Source organism: Lutra lutra, chromosome 4, assembly GCF_902655055.1.
Source record: "Lutra lutra chromosome 4, mLutLut1.2, whole genome shotgun sequence".
Lineage (NCBI taxonomy): Eukaryota > Metazoa > Chordata > Mammalia > Carnivora > Mustelidae > Lutra > Lutra lutra.
The window spans coordinates 20387634-20405844 of record NC_062281.1 but is presented as its reverse complement, the minus strand read 5'-3'; the positions used below and the strand labels follow the sequence as shown (position 1 = coordinate 20405844).

At 35.6% G+C, this 18211-nt stretch overlaps 1 protein-coding gene across 5 annotated transcripts in view; it reads right to left on the bottom strand.

Annotated features, from left to right (window-relative positions):
- Positions 1–18211, bottom strand: part of TAF2 (TATA-box binding protein associated factor 2) — a 99458-nt gene that overhangs the window by 30807 nt on the left and 50440 nt on the right. For all 5 annotated transcript variants that reach the window (XM_047726054.1, XM_047726056.1, XM_047726055.1 and 2 more), the window contains 2 exons: positions 16148–16217; positions 9375–9484 (listed from right to left, as the gene is read on the bottom strand). In XM_047726054.1, coding sequence (XP_047582010.1) covers positions 9375–9484; positions 16148–16217 — 180 coding nt within the window. The remainder of the gene's footprint in view (positions 1–9374; positions 9485–16147; positions 16218–18211) is intronic.

The following is an 18211-nucleotide window of genomic DNA, read 5'->3' as shown; positions in this document are numbered from 1 at the left end:
GATGTCAAGGGGCCATCTAATGACCTGGGCCCCACTGGCAAACCCTCTACTCTCAAGATGCATTATAACACAGATATTCAGAAATTGTTATGGAAGCAGTAAATGCTTTTTTTCTTAAAAAAAAAAAAAATTATTTGAGAGAGACCGCGCATGCACAAACATGTGTACAGGGGTGCAGGGGAGAGGGAGAGAGCATCTCAAGCTGACTGGGGAGCCCACGTGGGGCTCGATCTTATGAGCCTGAGATCATGACATGAGCTGAAATCAAGAGTCTGGAGGATTAACCAACTGAGCCACCCAGGTGCCCCTGGAAGCAGTAAATGTCAGTGAATGAAACTAATGAGTTTTATAACTGGAAAAATGTTATCATTATACCATTTTTTTTTTTAAAGATTTATTTTAGAGAAAGAGTATAAGTGAGTAGCGGGAGGGACAGAGGGAGAGAAGCAGACACACTGCTGAGTGTGGAGCCTGACCAGGGGCTCCATCTCAGGACCCTGAGATCATGACCTAAGCTGAAAGCAAGAGTAAGATGCTTAACCAACTCAGCCACCCAGGTACTCCCATTACACCATTCTTCTTAGCAAATGCATATTAGACATTCACTAAAAATTTAATATTCCCCAAACAGTATTTTTTTCTGGCTTTAAATCTTCCTTTTAATTCCTACTCCTCAGTAACTACTCCACGTTCATTCATTTTCTGTTCATCTTGTCGGATTTTCTTCTTGAACAGCGCATTAGAAAGACAGCACACCATGAGCCTTTATGAACCCTACCACTTGAAAACAAATTCTCCTGTCAAAGTTATTACTTTTAGGTTTAAAATATGGTAAGAAATCCTACAACTTCTTAAAATAACATGATTCAAAACTTTATTGAGGAGGAGGAAAATGTTTTGCTAAATGTCTTTATATTTGTGTTGCTCTACTAGGTATTTGTTTAAAAAATAAAAATTAAAGGAAAAAGCAAATCCCATGGATAGCAACAGCTGGTAAAACACATACTGACCAGAAGACTGACTGTGTAGAAATTCGGTTTAAAGTCATTGAGAGACTAGAGACAAGTTCTTTCAATTTCTCTGATGAATCTCGGTCTTTTTTATCTCCAAAATAAGGGTTTTGATCTTAGATTACACCTTATCCCATAAAATAGCAGATCAGAGAGCAAATCAATACCAGAGTTCTTTCTCACTTTCCCTTTTATCCCCAAAAGAGCCCCTCCAGGAAGATACTGCCATCAAATGGAACTGATTGAAAGGACAAAATCTGTCACCTATGGTTGAAGAATTGCTATGGCTTCTAGGAAGAATTTAAAATGAAGTACAGAATTTAAAATAAATGAAAAGTGACATGTAAATTCTTCTGGATAAGAAAAATCCTACAAATACTTCATTTTGATCAAGAACTATGATTTCAAAGGAGGACCATAATGTAGGAAAAGAAGTTGCTACAGCAAATTTTAGACAGCATAAATACTAGGTTTTGTGGTTTTCAACAAATATAGAATGAGTAAATAAACTGCCATCAGTCATGTAGTGGTTCTGATGAGACTTACTCAAATAGGTAATAAACATGACATAAATTTTATGCTAAGGAAATTCATATGGGAGGAATCATTATTTTGGAGAGTTCATACTATATACGACACTGGGCTAGGCACCTTACATGCCTAAGTCTGATGTACATGCCTACATGATGTACGTGATGTACATGAAACAGCTAACATCAATCCTGTTTGAGACATCTTAACTTTGCTACTATGTGAGAAGGTAACAGATAAATAGCATTGTTAAAAGCAAAAGAAAGGCAAGAGCTCCTAAGGAGGATGAGGTTTTTGCCACAAAAACTACAGAGAAACTAGACATGGCAAGAACAGTATGGATTGAAGAGTAAGGATTTTATGCTGGAAATCCATTTCTTTCTGTGGAATACGGAGATCTGGACATTTTAATGGCCTACCATTGCTTAAGTTTTTGTAGGCATCCACTATTCTTCTCCTCGAAGCATTTTCCACACGTAGGTTCCACAAAGGGCAGGTATCGGATTCCTGAGGCTTTTATTACGAAGCCTGGATGGGCTCAAACCTCTGAAGGAAAGGAAGGAATCCTGCCAGAGCAGCGAGCACTATCTACTCATGGGCGTCACAAGTAAAGGAGTGAACCTCAGGCATTTTATCAGCAAAGAAAACTGGAACAGTTTAGGGTACATTTACACTGGAAGAAAACTTAGCCTTGAAGATTGGTATCACCTAATTACATCTGCTGCAAATAACCATCCTGAACTACGTTGTAGATGACATCAAAACCAGTCAGGCCATTGAGTATGAACTAAGTTTAAATAAAAGTTATTAGCAAATGGAAAATGTACATTTTGATGAACTAGGGTGTTTTGTTTTTTTTTCAAAGTCAGCTTGAAGATGATTAGGCAGCACAGGGAAGGCTGCTAAATGCACTGAGCCCCTAGAGTAAGAACTTTGATGCTTTTTATTTCTATGTGGGCTTTCTGGCTTTAAGATTTTATGTATTTCAGAGAGTGGGAGGGAGGGAGAGCATGTGCACGGGCACAAGACTGAGAGGAGGGGCAGAGGGAAAGGGAGATCACCTGCCGAACAGGGAGCCCAATGCCTGGCTCGATCCCAGGACCCTGAGATCATGACCTGAGCCGAAGGCAGACACTTAACCGACTGAACCACCCAGGTGCCCTGCAATTTGTTTCGTTTTTTGAGGATTTTGGTAGATCCTCATTTGAATGGAGGAATGAATACTGTCTTGTTCCTGAGGGAAATTACTGATAGTGTTTCCTCCCTCAAAGAACTGATGTGTATGTATTAAAATGTAGGGCGGGTAAGAGGGAGCTAAAAAATGAAGAGCAGTACTTCCTATAAAATTACAAAAGAGAAAAAAAACAAAGCTCTATTCCACTTCAAATCATAGAACAGAATCTGAAAATGGCTGTCCTTATGTACAGTGCAACTAAGTTGAAAGGCATACCGGGGAAAACATTTCTGCTAAATGACCTGCTGGCTCTGGGATCTTGGGCAAGTCAGGAAGGAGAACACAGATCTGAGATAATGCGTAAGGTCCCCTCAGGTTAAAATTCTATGATTTCAAATCAATCAATTCCATTAATGAGAAGCCCTGAAACAGTTCCTGACTTCTACCCTCAGTTACAGCATTTTGAAGACACTCTTCTAGCTTACATGGCTCCAATCACAGAAGCGGCAAGGAATGCTCATAATATATGAACAATACAGTTATTCGCTCCTCTCGGGTCAAATGCTGTCCCATCCTGTCCTCACTAGCGGTTACACTCTGGGACCCACCCTGCTTACCTGAAACAGAAGAATAACACTCATGAAGAAAGGAGGATACCCAGTACTGATGTTCTCTACTCCAATCACGAAGTTTCTAAAGACAAACTCCCAAAAGGGGAAATCTGACACTATAAGAGCATCTCTTCGTTTTTTGAAGTAATTGCTACTAAAGCTGATCAAGCCAAAACACTGCTAAGAAGAGAAGGAAAGCAAGCTACTGTTTCCAGGACATTTTTCAAGAAACCCAGCATTTCTTATTGATGAAAGAACCTTGGAAATCTGAGCAGAGCTGAGTCAAGCAAATAACAACTGCCCGAGGGCAGGTCTATCCTGATCTCCCCACACCTATTACACTAAGTACAAAAATTTCACTCACAAAAAAAAAAAAAAAAAAAAAAATTTCACTCACAGCCATGTGTGTGTACATGGATGAAATTTCCTACAAAATATGTATTAGTGAGTTTTCATTTTCTTGACCATTGTTCTTCCTAAAAAAGAGTGTTTACAGGGAGAACACCAGAAGGCCAGAACTTTGAAATCTTCTGATGTTAATATCAAAACTGTCTATTTTCTTACTCTGAAATGTGGCAAACTCCACCAAACAATTTGAATTAGAAGCTTTCATTCTACCCCCTAGAGTATAGTTGTACACTTCCAAACACTAAAAAGTATGATGTAAACAGCCATCAATGTCCCGAGCAATTTCATAAATGCTCTCACGTCATTGTCACAGTATTGTGCCAAACACTGAAAAGCAACTTGGGGAGTAATGGCTAAGATTTCTTTCATAATGACATACAATCTAATGCAGGCCTCTATCTTGAGAAATGAAAAAACACTGTTAATCAGGAAAGACTTGAGAAAGTACTTACATTTTTAAAAAAATGCAAAGCACCAATGAAAAACTCCAAGTTCTAAGTTCTTAATTTTTACATGTATTTTTAGGGGGCCTGGGTGGCTCAGTGGGTTAAAGCCTCTGATTTTGGCTTAGGTCATGATCCCAAGGTCCTGGGATTGAGACCCACATTGGGATCTCTGCTGAGCAGAGTCCGCTTCCCTCTCTCTCTCTGCCTGCCTCTCTGCCTACTTGTGATCTCTGTCAAATAAATAAATAAAATCTTAAAAAAAGAAAGGAATTTTAAAAATTGTCATGGGGTGCCTGGGTGGTGCAGTGGGTTTAAAGCCTCTGCCTTCAGCTCAGGTCATGGTCTCGGGTTCCTGGGATCGAGCCCCATATCGGGCTCTCTGCTCAGCAGGGAGTCTGCTTCCCCCCCATCTCTCTCTGCCTGCCTCTCTGCCTACTTGTGATCTCTGTGTGTCAAATAAATAAATAAAATCTTAAAAAAAAATTGTCATAAAAGAAAATCATTGTCATGTTGGTCTAAAATCCAATATCTTACATAAAGCTGTAAGAGGTAGGATTCTCATTTGTTCTGAATTTTACATTTTTCTTTGGGAAAGGAAAATCATTTCTTTCACTGTGGTAGAAATATATATATACGGCTAATAGAAGAAAGCCAGGTCACAACTCCACCTGTTCCTCACTATATATGGGATAAAATGCAAACTCCTGAGGGCTCTTTACTTCTGCATCCTAATCCATTTTTCCAGATAACCCTGTTTGCCAAACACCCTTTCAGAACTTCAGGCTTTTTTTTTTTTTTTTTTTTTAAATAGAATTCTCTTACCTAAAACATCTTCCTCCTGTGGCAAACTCCTCCATTCCTTAAGTTTTAGCTCAAAAGTCACCACCCCACAAACATTCTGCCATTCCAGGCAGGGTTCGTGGTTTCTGGAGTTCTTTGCTCTTTTCCTTATTTCGGCAACTATCTCTTTGTATTAAATTCTTGTACATACAAAACATAGTACAGTGGCTACTGGAAGTGCTCAGGAAATAAATGGTGGATAAATGAATACTTGAAGTTTTAAAAAGAACTGCCTATGAACAATGTGATACTTTTAAATGAAAATAAACCTATTTATTTAAGATTCTTAAGCAACTAGAGACAAAAACGATACAATGTGAAAGAGATTTCTCTTTCAAAATGTTTATTCTTGGGGCGCCTGGGTGGCTCAGTGTGTTAAAGCCTCTGCCTGCAGCTCAGGTCATGATCCCAGAGTCCCAGGATCAAGCCCCACATCAGGTAGCAGGAAGCCTACTTCCTCCTCTTTCTCTCTGCCTGCCTCTCCACCTACTTGTGATCTCTGTCTGTCAAATAAATAAATAAAATCTTTAAAAAAAACATGTTTATTCTTTCTGAGAAGCGTTATTCTTTAAAAAGTATATGAGAACAAGAACGACATTTTGGCAGAAAACTGAGGAAATGTGGATACGAGATCTACACTGGAGTAGGGCATGTTACTGATACAGAGGATAGGTTAGAGGATGTCCTTATTCTTAGGAATATATACTAAAGTATTTTGGGAAGAGTATCATGATGCAACTTGCCTTCAAACAATTCAGGGAAAAAAAGAGGTACGTATACACAAAGAAAGAGAGGGAAAAGAAAGTACGTATGATAAAAAGTTAGTAGCTCCTGAACCGAGATGAAAATACATGGTCATTCACTGTATTCTTCTTAAAATTTTTCTAAGCTTTGAAAATCTTAAAAACAAAATGTGAGGGAGGAAAAAAGTATGTGGGAAAATTAGAGGAATGGGGTAAGATATCTAATATCTGTATGTATGTGTACATACTTGTCCAGGTGTATATATGTGTAAGTGTTTTCAAAACAAAAACAGAGTAGCAACCCAGAACTTCAGACTGAGTGGAGCTACCACACGCCAGACAGACAGCAGAGACCAGGCAGCCCTGGGATCTCAAGGCAGAAGTCTGGGAACCTTCCTTGTGGTATATGGCCATTAGAATGACTCAGTTTCCAAGAGCCCCTACTTTCTTTATCTCTCAGCTCTAAATACTTGTAGTTTATTTCTAAAAAGAGTATTATTAATATTAATGACATATGAAATAAAAAAGAGCATGAATATAATTTCATATAATTAGTTCATTTGTCTTACTCTCAAAGTAATTTCAATTTCTGAAACCCTAATGCTATGTATCCTACCACAATTACTCTCTTATTGAGAAGTTTCTGAAACCGGCTAAGCAAACTTTGATTCTTCAGAAACACCTGATGACCACCTTCTAAGATGAGATTTTCTTAACTGCTATGGTACTGTCTCTCTATACAATTTCAAATGGGTTCAACAATTTTTTTAACTATGCAAAGTCAACATATCTCAAATCCACTTCGGAACAGGACAGAAATAAATGCATATAATTAAATCCCCATTGTCCACAGTTTTTTGTTCTCCGTATATTTATCGCAAATGACCAGATGACCAAGGAGCCCCAATAGGGAGTGAGGGGCAGACAGATTTCGGTAGGATTTAGGGCCTGAGATGATGTTCTGGATCCTTTTGTTACAAGCAGATTCTCACTACCATTTCTTAAAAACAATCACAAGTAAGAAGATATATAGTAATGTGAGAAATTATCATGATAAAATGCTGTTTTAATACCTTTATTTCAACTATAACTATGTATATACAATTTTCTTCCCTAAAGGCTGAATATATTTAAGTGTTAATAATGGGGATGTAATAAAATTACATAATATTTTCTGTTTTGGTTCAGATAAAACTCTGTAATGTGATTATATTAATGTTACCATTTTTTAAAAAAGACACTTTAAAAATTATGGGGAGCCTGGATGGCTCAGTCGGGGGATTGTACGACTCTTGATCTTGGGGTTTTAAGTTCGAGCCTTACACTGGGTGTAGAGATTGCTTAAAAATAAAACCTAAAAAAAAAAAAAAAAAAAAAAAATTAAACAAAAAAAAGGGATTTCTTAAATCAGATTCATTCATATATCCCAAAGGTTCAGGAGTGGAAGGGAAATGAGCAATCCTCTATCCAATCTTCCCTAATATCCAATATCCCTCTGGAAACATTAAAAAACAAAAAAACAAAAAAACTATTCCCAACTATTCATGCCACTCCCACTGTTCATACTACTCCCATTTATTTATAACTCTGAAAGCTAAGCAATAAATTATTTATAACTACAGATCTGTTCTGTTTAGAGAACTGCCATTGAGAGTTCCAAGTCCAACCAACAACTGTACTTTATACTGAACACTACCAAAATTAAATACTAAAACATCAATCTGAGCTTGAATGTATATAACCACAGTTTTCCAATGGGTTTCAACTAAATGTCTTAGAGAAATTGTCCCATTAATCTTTTTTTTTTTTAAAGATTTTATTTATTTATTTGACAGAGAGAGATCACAAGTAGATGGAGAGGCAGGCAGAGAGAGAGAGAGAGAGGGAAGCAGGCTCCCTGCTGAGCAAAGAGCCCGACGCGGGACTCGATCCCAGGACCCTGAGATCATGACCTGAGCTGAAGGCAGCGGCTTAACCCATTGAGCCACCCAGGCGCCCCTGTCCCATTAATCTTAAACACATATTTATTTTGTTCAAGAAATCTTCTCTAGAAGGTGATAAGAGATTCTTTATTTCATTACTACGTTTTCCTCAAAGTTGTAACCCATCCCAGTCATGGAATCATGCATCTTGTTAAGAATATATTCAACACAGTACAGTTTGTGCCACATATTAACTGTTAAACGACCCTTTCCAAGTTCCTAAACTTGTGTATTCATCCCCCGGATCTAAATGACAGTAATCATAACACCCCTCAAGGTACCACAAGTAGCAAAATATAAAAATTATGTAAACAGCAGCAATCATTCTTCTAGGGATTAGGGAAACCATCAGAAAAATAGTTTAGGTTTATCAGTAGGAAATGGTTTATGTGTTATTTTCTGAATACTTTGAGGACAAGAGCCATACTACTGTTTCAATTTATTACCTGCTATGGTGCTTTTACCTGGGGTGCTGCACTATGATTATGAAACTAAGGGACAGAGTTATACAATTACTTAACATCACAATGCTAGTAAATAAAATAATTGTTTAAAAAGAATCAGAACTCGGTGTTTAGTTACGATTTAGAGAAGTGGCCGCCAATATAATAAGCAGGATAAGTTATTTTCTAATACTCTAGAGAGCAGATAAAGTAACATACATACTGGAACGAATAGCAACTGCTCTCTCACTGTCTACCTGAACAGTTTATCTTTAAGTAAAATAAATTTACCTTTTAATTGAATTTTAAAACCAAAACTAGTACTACAATGTCAACACATCAGAGCCATACGGCAAATTTTCTTGAAGTATATACAACATTTACAAGTCAACTGGAAAAGATAAAAAAATTATTTAATAGAAATGGCAAAGAGTATGAACGACCTACAAAAAAGGAACTACAAACAGCTCAAGTATATGAGACGCATAATAATATCATTACTCTGTTAGCTTAACACCACTGTTGGCACTTAATATGAAATAGATACTGTGCTTTACAGATAGTAACTCACTGAGTTTTCAGTTTGCAGAGGCAGAAATCAGCGCCACCCCCATTTCATAAATGGAGATACAAAGGCTTAGACAAGTCACACCTCATAAATCATTCAGCTGGGACCTGACCCTCATCCTGCTGGTTCCGGAGCCAATATGTAGGAGCAATACCTCTCCCAAATAAAGTGACTTCAAAGTGTGATGGTATCCACTGTGCAGAACGGTAACAACATACACTGCTCATGAAAGGACACACAGGAAGCTGGTTCCCCCTGGGAAAGGGAACTAGGTGGCAAGGGAAACCAGATGAGAAGACCTATTTCTCAACGTTTTATAACCTTCTGAAATAAAAATAACAATAGTAGCCCTTTGCAGGTCCATATTTATAGCTCTTTAGACATGTGGGATACTTCCATATAAATTAATATTTTTGTTTCCTCAACCACTTTGTGAGGCAAAGGGAGTGAAGAGATCCTTAGCAAATGTCACCACGCTCACCACTGTGAAGGCAGATTTCCTAAGTATCCGTCTTTAAAAAAAAAAAATTATAAAAAATTAACCATAGTTCTTTAAGTACTGAAAACTTGTTGTAAAATGAAAATACTCGAATAATAAATTTTTAAAAAAATTCTTACCAGAATTCATAAGTTTCCAAAGTTGATCTACCAAGGCTTCATTGCATAATGGAGACTCCATGTTCTTAGTAAATGGTGGGTTCTTTGTCAACATGTTTAGAATCTTATGTCTGAAAGATAAAGAAAAATCAAACTTTTGCTGACCATGAACTAAAAGTGTTTGAAAATTATCTGTAGTATCTCCTTCCTATTTTATCATATCTTCTTAGATTTATCTTTGTGTTTAAGTTTAATTTAACTTCAAAAGACATTATTTCACACATAATATTTACTATTGTTTTTTCACTGGAAAGATTCTGGTGGGTTTGTTCTTTCAAAAATTACCTTAGTGTACAAGGAGGTCCTTTAAAACGTGACTTTATGTATTCCTAACCAACCTTTCCCATTTCATTTCTAAAATGAACATTTTATTCTCCTTAGAAAAATTTTTAAAGAAAAGACTGGTCAGTAAATACAAAAATCTTAAAATGGGTCAAAAAAAAAATTACATATGGACCAAGAAACCAAGAAGCCTACACTGAGGTAATAAAATGAATATACACTTCATTATTATAGTACCTTTTAAAGCATGGAAATGTGCAGAAGCACTCAAAATATGGAGACCAAAAAAAAAAAGGTTTCCTCAAAATGAGCTGAAGTTTAGAGGAGTTAATTAGTAAAAGCATCCTCATGCTGGTAACAGTTAAACTCTGCTACTGGGAGTTATCTCCTGTGAGAGGCCATCTGAACACTTCTGGAGTCTTCTAAAAATAGGGTTGGTGACCGAAACAAAATCTGAAAAAGAAAATGTCCAAAGCTATGTGTAGGAGACACTAAAGAAAGAGGATAGAGAAAGAAAACAAAAAGCAAGGAAGCTATGGCAGTAGTCTAACTAAATTTAGTGCAGGGATAAAAGCCAGGCCCAGGCCTAAGAGATTCAAGACCACAGAGTAATGGAATACTTGGATATAACTGGAGAAGAAACTTAGGTTGTAATTACAAATGAGATTAGCAAAACCTTAAAGGTGAACTCAGGCAGTTTTTATATTTAATTGTTGGTGGTAAGGCATTGAACTGGATTTGTACTTGAAAAAGAGATGGGAGGAAAGTGGAACAAATAGGCTGCAGATTAAGAGACTTAACCCCTTTTGGCTTCAATTTTATGTTTGTAAAACTGGAAGATGTGGACTCCCACTTTAACATCCTCTTGTGCTTTGATATTTTAAGACTGTATAAAATAAAAAGACTACTGAAAAGCTTTGAGAACAAAAAGCGAAATGGAGTTATAGATGCAATTTACAGATAGGGAATATCAAAGGGGATACACACCTTCATGGATATTTCATACTCATATTTTCAAACCTTTATAAATAAACACAATTTCTATCCTTAAGGACCTCAGAATCTCTATGTAAGAATAGATCAATAATACAAGTAAACAATCTTTAAAAATACAGATGAGTTTGTTTACAGTATGTTCATGTTGTTATACTTTAAGTCTGCATTAAGAAGAAAACTTAAGTTTCTATTCCGCTGCTTTCTCAGTTATCCTCAAAGACCAAAGTAGTAGCACCCAACTAATAAAACTTTATGGCATTTACTCAGATCATCACAAACTCTTTAGAGTTGTGCCAATGAACTGAAAAGATGAAACAGAGGGTATCTTTGAAATGGTCACTAAAAGAGCAATAATGATCAGCACATGTATTACTATTATCAAATTAAACATTTCCTCAAAAGCTTTGTGTTTCTCTAAAGTTTAGATGACAGAAGAAAGAATTTTACAAAGAAATACTTATAAATGACTAAATACCCAAAGCAATACTCAGGAGATGAAGTTTAAGGGAAGACAATGAGAATCTCATGCTTAATTTTACAGAGATTAAATATAAAAATTCAGAATATGCTTATATGCTTCAGACAACTGGAAGAGACCTAAAGCAAATCCTGAGAAAGTCACAGGTTTATAGTATTATTTCCCTAAACAGTTAAGAATCTTCTTGGTGGGCCAGTCCAATCTACTGCAAATCACTATCAATAAGAAACTCAAATCAAAACTAAAAACATGCTCAAAATCTCTCATGAGAAAAAGCACAAGATGTATGTGTGTCTCTTGAGGGACTGATATACTGTAATCAAACGTATGCTTTATTCCAAAACCAGAACATAATTCCATGTCATCTTTAAAACACTCTTATCCATTTTAAAGAATATAATTAATAGTTCTTCCTATCCATATAAAAAGTATATTCATGGATAGAAATGACTAGAAAGGAATAATCCAAAATGTTAAGTGTTTCTGGTTAAAATAATTATAGGCTATTTAAAGTTTTCTTCTTAATGTGATTTTGCATTTTTCCAAATTTAAAGGAATAAAAAAGTCATGCCCAGTGATGAATCACTAAGTTCTGCCCCTGAAACCAATACTACACTGTATGTTAACTAACTTGAATTTAAATAAAATCTTGAAAAAAAGAAAAAGAAAAAAGTTATGCCTACTGAAAGGAAACTATAATTTTCAAAAATGTAAATTTCATTTTACTTCAAAAATACAACACCTTGATTTAATTATTTATTTACTGCATCTAGATTTTTTTTTTTCTTTTCCCTTTTTGGATTATTTCTCTGTCTAATCAGACATGTGAAATGCACAGCAAACTTTTTGGAAAAAAAGCATTAGTAAATGGTCAGGTGATTATACAGGTTACCAAAAGTGCATTTATTTAGTTTCAATTCTCAAGATACCTTAATGAAGAACTAAGCTACAATCTGAAAATCTTCTATTGCAAGAAAATGATACAAATAAAGTGAACAACCCTATTATTATATTTAAAACATCAAGCCAACATGAAAGGCTAAGAACTTGCCCAACATTTCAAAATAAACACCTTAAAACTTTTTTCTGTATACAGTTGTCAACATAGAGATAAAATCACTTCTCTTTAACATATGAAGGAAGTTAAACATACATATGATTAGGGAAAAAGCCATACAGATGTTTAGAGGAAAAAGGAAAAAATTGCATCCAATCACTCATTTCACATGTAGTGAACCGACTATTTGTAAGGACAATGTTATGTTCCATACATACAGTGACAAAAGGAAACACGGTCCCTGTCTCTTTGGAACTTATATTCCTATGGGGGAGACAAAAATAATCAAATAGTTCTAGCTATAAAATTAATATTTATATATACAGGAGGTATTTCTTTAGTATAGGAAGAATGGCAGGATTTTTATGGGTGATTATGACTTCAGGGACATGATCTAGTACAAAGAATCAAGGAAGCATCCTTGCAGAAAGAAATTTCAAGTTTAGCTCTAAAGCATCAAGGAGTAATTATAGGTAGTTGGGGTTTTTTTTTTCCTCCAGACTTTAAGGTTTCACCCTAAAATTCTTCAGAGCTTTATCTAACTCTACCAAAATCAGTAATTCTGACATATATAATAATAAACACAGAAAGAGAAAATCAACATATATTTTTTAAATTTAAGTCTTATTGGGATGCCTGGGGGGCTCAGCGGGTTAGGCACCCAACTCTTGGTTTCAGCTCAGGTCATGACCTCCTGGGTTGTGAGACTGAGTCCTGTGTCAGTCTCTGCACTCAGAGGGGAGTCTGCTTGCTGGTTACCTCCCTTTGTCCCTCCCCCACTCTCTCTCTCCCTCTCTCTGTCTCTCAAATAAATAAATAAATAAATCTTTAAAAAAATTTTAGTTTTTATTGAAGACCATTTCATCATTAGCTTAAAAATCAACCAGGGCCATAAAAATAAAATGCTGTGTTTGGGGTCGGAGAGAATAATGCCAGTGACTATAAGACAGACACCAATATTTACCCATCTTTAAGACTAAGAATTCTATCCAATCAATAAAGCAGAATATGGTGGTTCTGTACTGTAGTTACTTAACGAGTTTAAGAAAAAGTAATAGATTGGTGGTTGCAGGGGGGAGGGGGGCAAAATGGGTGAATCACGTCAAAAAGTACAAAACTACAATTATAAGTCACAGGGATATGATATACAACATGGTGTCAATAGTTATTAATACTATGTTGTATATTTGAAAGTTATTAAGAGAGTAGATGTTAATAGTTCTCATCACAAGAAAAAAAGTCTGTGATTACTTATGGTGATGGATGTTCACTGAACTTATTGTGGTGACAATTTCCCAATATATACCAATATTGAATCACTTTGTTATACACCTAAAACTAACATAATGTTATATGTCAATTATACCTAAAAGAAAGAAAAGAAAAAGGGAGAAAGAGTAATGATGGGAACAAAGAGAAAAGGACAGAGTTCCTATTCAAACTATTAAAAACAAAGAAGAAACAAAAAAATATGGACAGATGTGCCAAGATACTAAATACACACATGCATTAACTGTTACATGGTAATACTTCTATCCTCTGACAATTAACATTAAAGATTTTTAAAGACACGCTGAATTTTTTAACTATGAATAGAACTATGGGCTAGATGATATTAAGTACAGAATAAGAGCTTCCCTACTACTGATGATATAAATGAATCAGATTAACTAAGAAGAAAAGTGGCAAATATAATCATGAAGTGTATCTTTAAATAAGGTTTTCAGTTCAGACTGTAAATAACAGTACTCTTGAAATTTGAAAGCTATTAATAGTTCCACAACAGAACTTCAAAAACAATCATTCAGGTTGTATAGTATATAATTTAGAAATACAGAGACTTCAAATATTATATAGTACTACAATCTGCTAAAATGATCTTCAAAACACAGTTCCATGATCTCAGAAATACATGCTTTAATGTCAGTTTCGATGTTGTGAACTGAAAAAATAAATATACACGCTATACTTTGTTTATACTCTATTTTTAATTTCTGTTCCTACTTGCTGTCAGTAGGATCTTATAAACTTCCAAGTGCATGAACTCCTGTCAGGTAAGAGATGAAGCTGGTTTCCTGCTTCTCCTCTTTTATCTGAATATATACCTGAGAACGGATGATCATTTTATCCACGTCAACCATACCTTTAGTACACATCAACCAGAAAGAAAAATTATTTAAAATACAATTTAGATCACAAATCATGAACTAAGAAATATTAACAGCAAAACTTTGCATGAAGATACACATATAACAGGCAACATTTAAAACACTGAAATGGGGGCGCCTGAGTGGCTCAGTTGGCTAAGCATCTACTTTCGGTTCAGGTCATGAACTCAGGGTCCTGCAATGGAGCCCCACATCGGGCTTCCTGCGCAGTGGGGTGTCTACTTGTCCCTTTCCCTCTGCCCCTCACACTGCTCATGCTCACTCTCTCTTGCTCTGTTCTTTCTCAAATACATAAAATCTTTAAAAAAAAAAAAAGTTAAAAAAAAAAACAACACTGAAATAGTTAAGAGTTGAAAAAAAGACAGACAGACAGAAATAAAACACTGAGATAATAAGGTCCCTTAACCAAGAGCTCACTGCTACAACCCATCTCAAAAACTAACACTGGTCAAAGACAATGTCTTTATTAGGGAACTATAATCTCTTACATGGACTCCTCATGCCCTGATGCATTTCAGTAAGGATAGAGAGCAGTTTGCCTGTACGCCTTTTTGGAAGAAAACAACTATCTGCCAACTTACATGTAAAGCTGAGTAAGACAACATCTCTAGGTTTATGTTCTTGTTTCTAGTGGGCATGACTATAAGTTACTTACCACAAGTCAAATTTTATTTTATGAAGTCATAATCTTAAAAGAAATGACAAAAATTTAAGTGTCTCATATATACAAAGAAAGGAAGACAGAAAAGGTAAAAAACTGAATCCTATTCAAATAACTATGAATTATATGTTAATAAAAAATACACTATGAAGATCCTACTTTGCAAAAAGAAAGCAAGAGAAGTAAAGGAAATGAAGACTAGAAGAAATACAAAAATGAAGACTTACTAAGTCAGGACTGGGATTTTCTTCTACTTTCCTATTATACTTTTTAAATCCCAGGTCTGTATATTAAAAATGGAGATTTTATAGGAGATAGAAAGAAACAAATGGGATACACCAAGACACTTCTCTCAATGACTTGTAAAATAGACTGAATCAATCAATACAGATATTATAAATTTGGATATATAAGGGATGTACCATGTACACTACAAACTGTTATATAACCTTTTCTTTGAATTACAATGGAAGTTGTATATAAAGTTGCAGGAAATAAACTTTGCTTATTAACAATGTATTTTTTAGGGACCCCTGGGTGGCTCAGTGGGTTAAGCCACTGCCTTGGACTCAGGTCATGGTCTCAGGGTCCTGGGATCCAGCTTCACATTGAGCCCCACATCGAGCCCCGCATCAGGCTCTCTGCTCAGCAGGAAGCCTGCTTCCTCTCTCTCTGCCTGGCTCTCTCCCTACTTGTGATCTCTCTCTAATAAATAAATAAAGTCTTTAAAAAAATGTATTTTTTAAAAGACTTTATTTATTTATTAGAGAGAGAGAAAGAGAGAGAGAGAGCATGCATAAGCTGAGGGGAGTGGCAGAGGGACAGGGAGAAGCAGCCTCCTTGCTGAGCAGGGCTTGATCCCAGGACCCTGAGATCATGACCTCAGCCCAAGGCAGATGCTTAAACAACTGAGCCACTCAGGTGCCCCAGCACACTCAATTTTTTTAAAAGCACCTTAAAAAGGACATTAATACATGTATAACATATTCCTCTTTTTTAAAAAAATAATAAAAACTTGTTCCATGTATAATCTTGAAAATTACTCAGTTTACTTTAGGACTTGCAAAATCAAAATACAGCACAAAAACTAACCTTACATAGGGTACAGGGTCACTCTGAATCATATTAAGTAGCCACTGCAGTTCTTCATAACTCCTGTCCACTGAAAATAAAAATAAAGAAATGTATGTTTTTAACTATAACAAATGAAATAATGAGTGACAAGGAGAGATTTACACTTAGTATTTAGGGCAATGCCTTGGCTATATTTCAAATCAGAGTTGAAGGCTATAGGCGAATTCTTACATTTTTTATGAACAGGCCACTTTGTAAACTTCACTGGTATTGTGCTACATATAGCCAAAACATAAAACAGGACCAAGTGCCTATTTTTCGCTAATGCTCAAATCAATGACAAATACAACATAAAGCAAATTATAATTTAAGATCCCTAAATTAGATGAGTAACTCTAAATGGACAAAATATACTTAAATAAAATTAATAGGAAAATTTGATACCCAGTGGTATCTCAACTATAATTACAGTATACCATATGAAATACTGTTTTTACCCAAGTGGTTTCTTTCACTTAAAACTAAAGAGCAGTCTTAACTTCATAAGATAACATAACATAGTGCTATAAATATAAAGGATCTGGATAAAAACACTCATTAGCAATTTCTGTTCACCTTTTCAACAAGTTATGTATGCTTTTATGATTTGAAAACCTTTACTATCAGAATTTTATTTCTGATCTCTTCTATTTTTTCACTAATGATCCAGATATACGGATAATACTAAAGCACCTCTGAGTTATACTTATTAACTTAGCATTCTTTTGGAAATCATAATATTAGCATTCTATTTCATTTCAGGTAATACTAATTCATGAAATCTTCATATTCATGTGGCAGTAAACATCATTCATGTATTTTGGGAAAGAAAGTTGGGAATACTGGCGTATTTGGTAGATCTCAGGATGTCAAGATTTCACAAACTGGTAAAATGTCCAAACAAAATAGGAGACTGATAGATTACATTATTTTTACTTGACAAAATATCCATTAAAACAAAATCACTATTTTCACTGCCATTTCTTAAGAGAAAGATTTATTGTTACCCTTAATAAAAAGAACAAATGAGGGGTGCCTGGGTGGCTCAGTGGGTTAAAGCCTCTGCCTTCGGCTCGGGTCATGATCCCAGGGTCCTGGGATCGAGCCCCGCATCGGGTTCTCTGCTCAGCAGAGAGCCTGCTTCCCTTACTTTCTCTCTGTCTGCCTCTCTGCCTATTTGTGATGTCTGTCAAATAAATAAATAAAATCTTTAAAAAAAAAAAAAAAAAACAAATGACCATCCTTCTGAACTTAGCCCAACATATATAATATACACTATTTTGTTCTACACCTTTATAATTTCTGACTATACACACACATACTTCTATTGAAATTTATAAAAAAATGATAAAGATTTGAGATTTCCTCTAATATGTAAAAATTAACCAATATCTATTAAAGAACTTCGCTCACTCCTTCCTCTCTCCAAAGTCAGAAGAGAAGTATAACATACTCTACTTCTTTACTCTTTCCAAATTTTAGCATAAATCTGGAATTCTATATGTAAATTAAATTATAAAGTTCTTATATTTGCATATTATTTTTTAATTTTTTAAAAGATTTTATTTATTTGAGAGAGAGACAGAGCATGAGCAAGAGAGGGACAAAGCGGGGAGGAGAGTGGAAGCCGACTCCCGGCTGAGCGAGGAGCCCAAACTGGGCTTCAATCCCAGGACCCAGAGATCATGACCTGAGCCAAAGTCAGACCCTCAACCGACTGAGCCACCCAGGCACCCCTACATATTATAAAGAATTATTTTGGAGGGGTGCCCGGGTGGCACAGTCAGTTATGCCTCTGACTCTTGGTTTTGGCTAAGGTCATGGTCTCAGTGTCATGCGAACAAGCCTTCATGCGGCTCCTGCGCAATGTGGAGTCTGCTTAAGACACTCTCCTCCTCTGCTCCCCCCACCCCACCAAAATAAATAAATCTTTTATAAAAGACAAATTATGTTTGCATTAAATTTTCTAACCATGCCATTAACAAATATTTAAGCTTAGTTCTAGTTTTGTTTTGGTTTTTTTTTTACAGGCATAGTCATTCA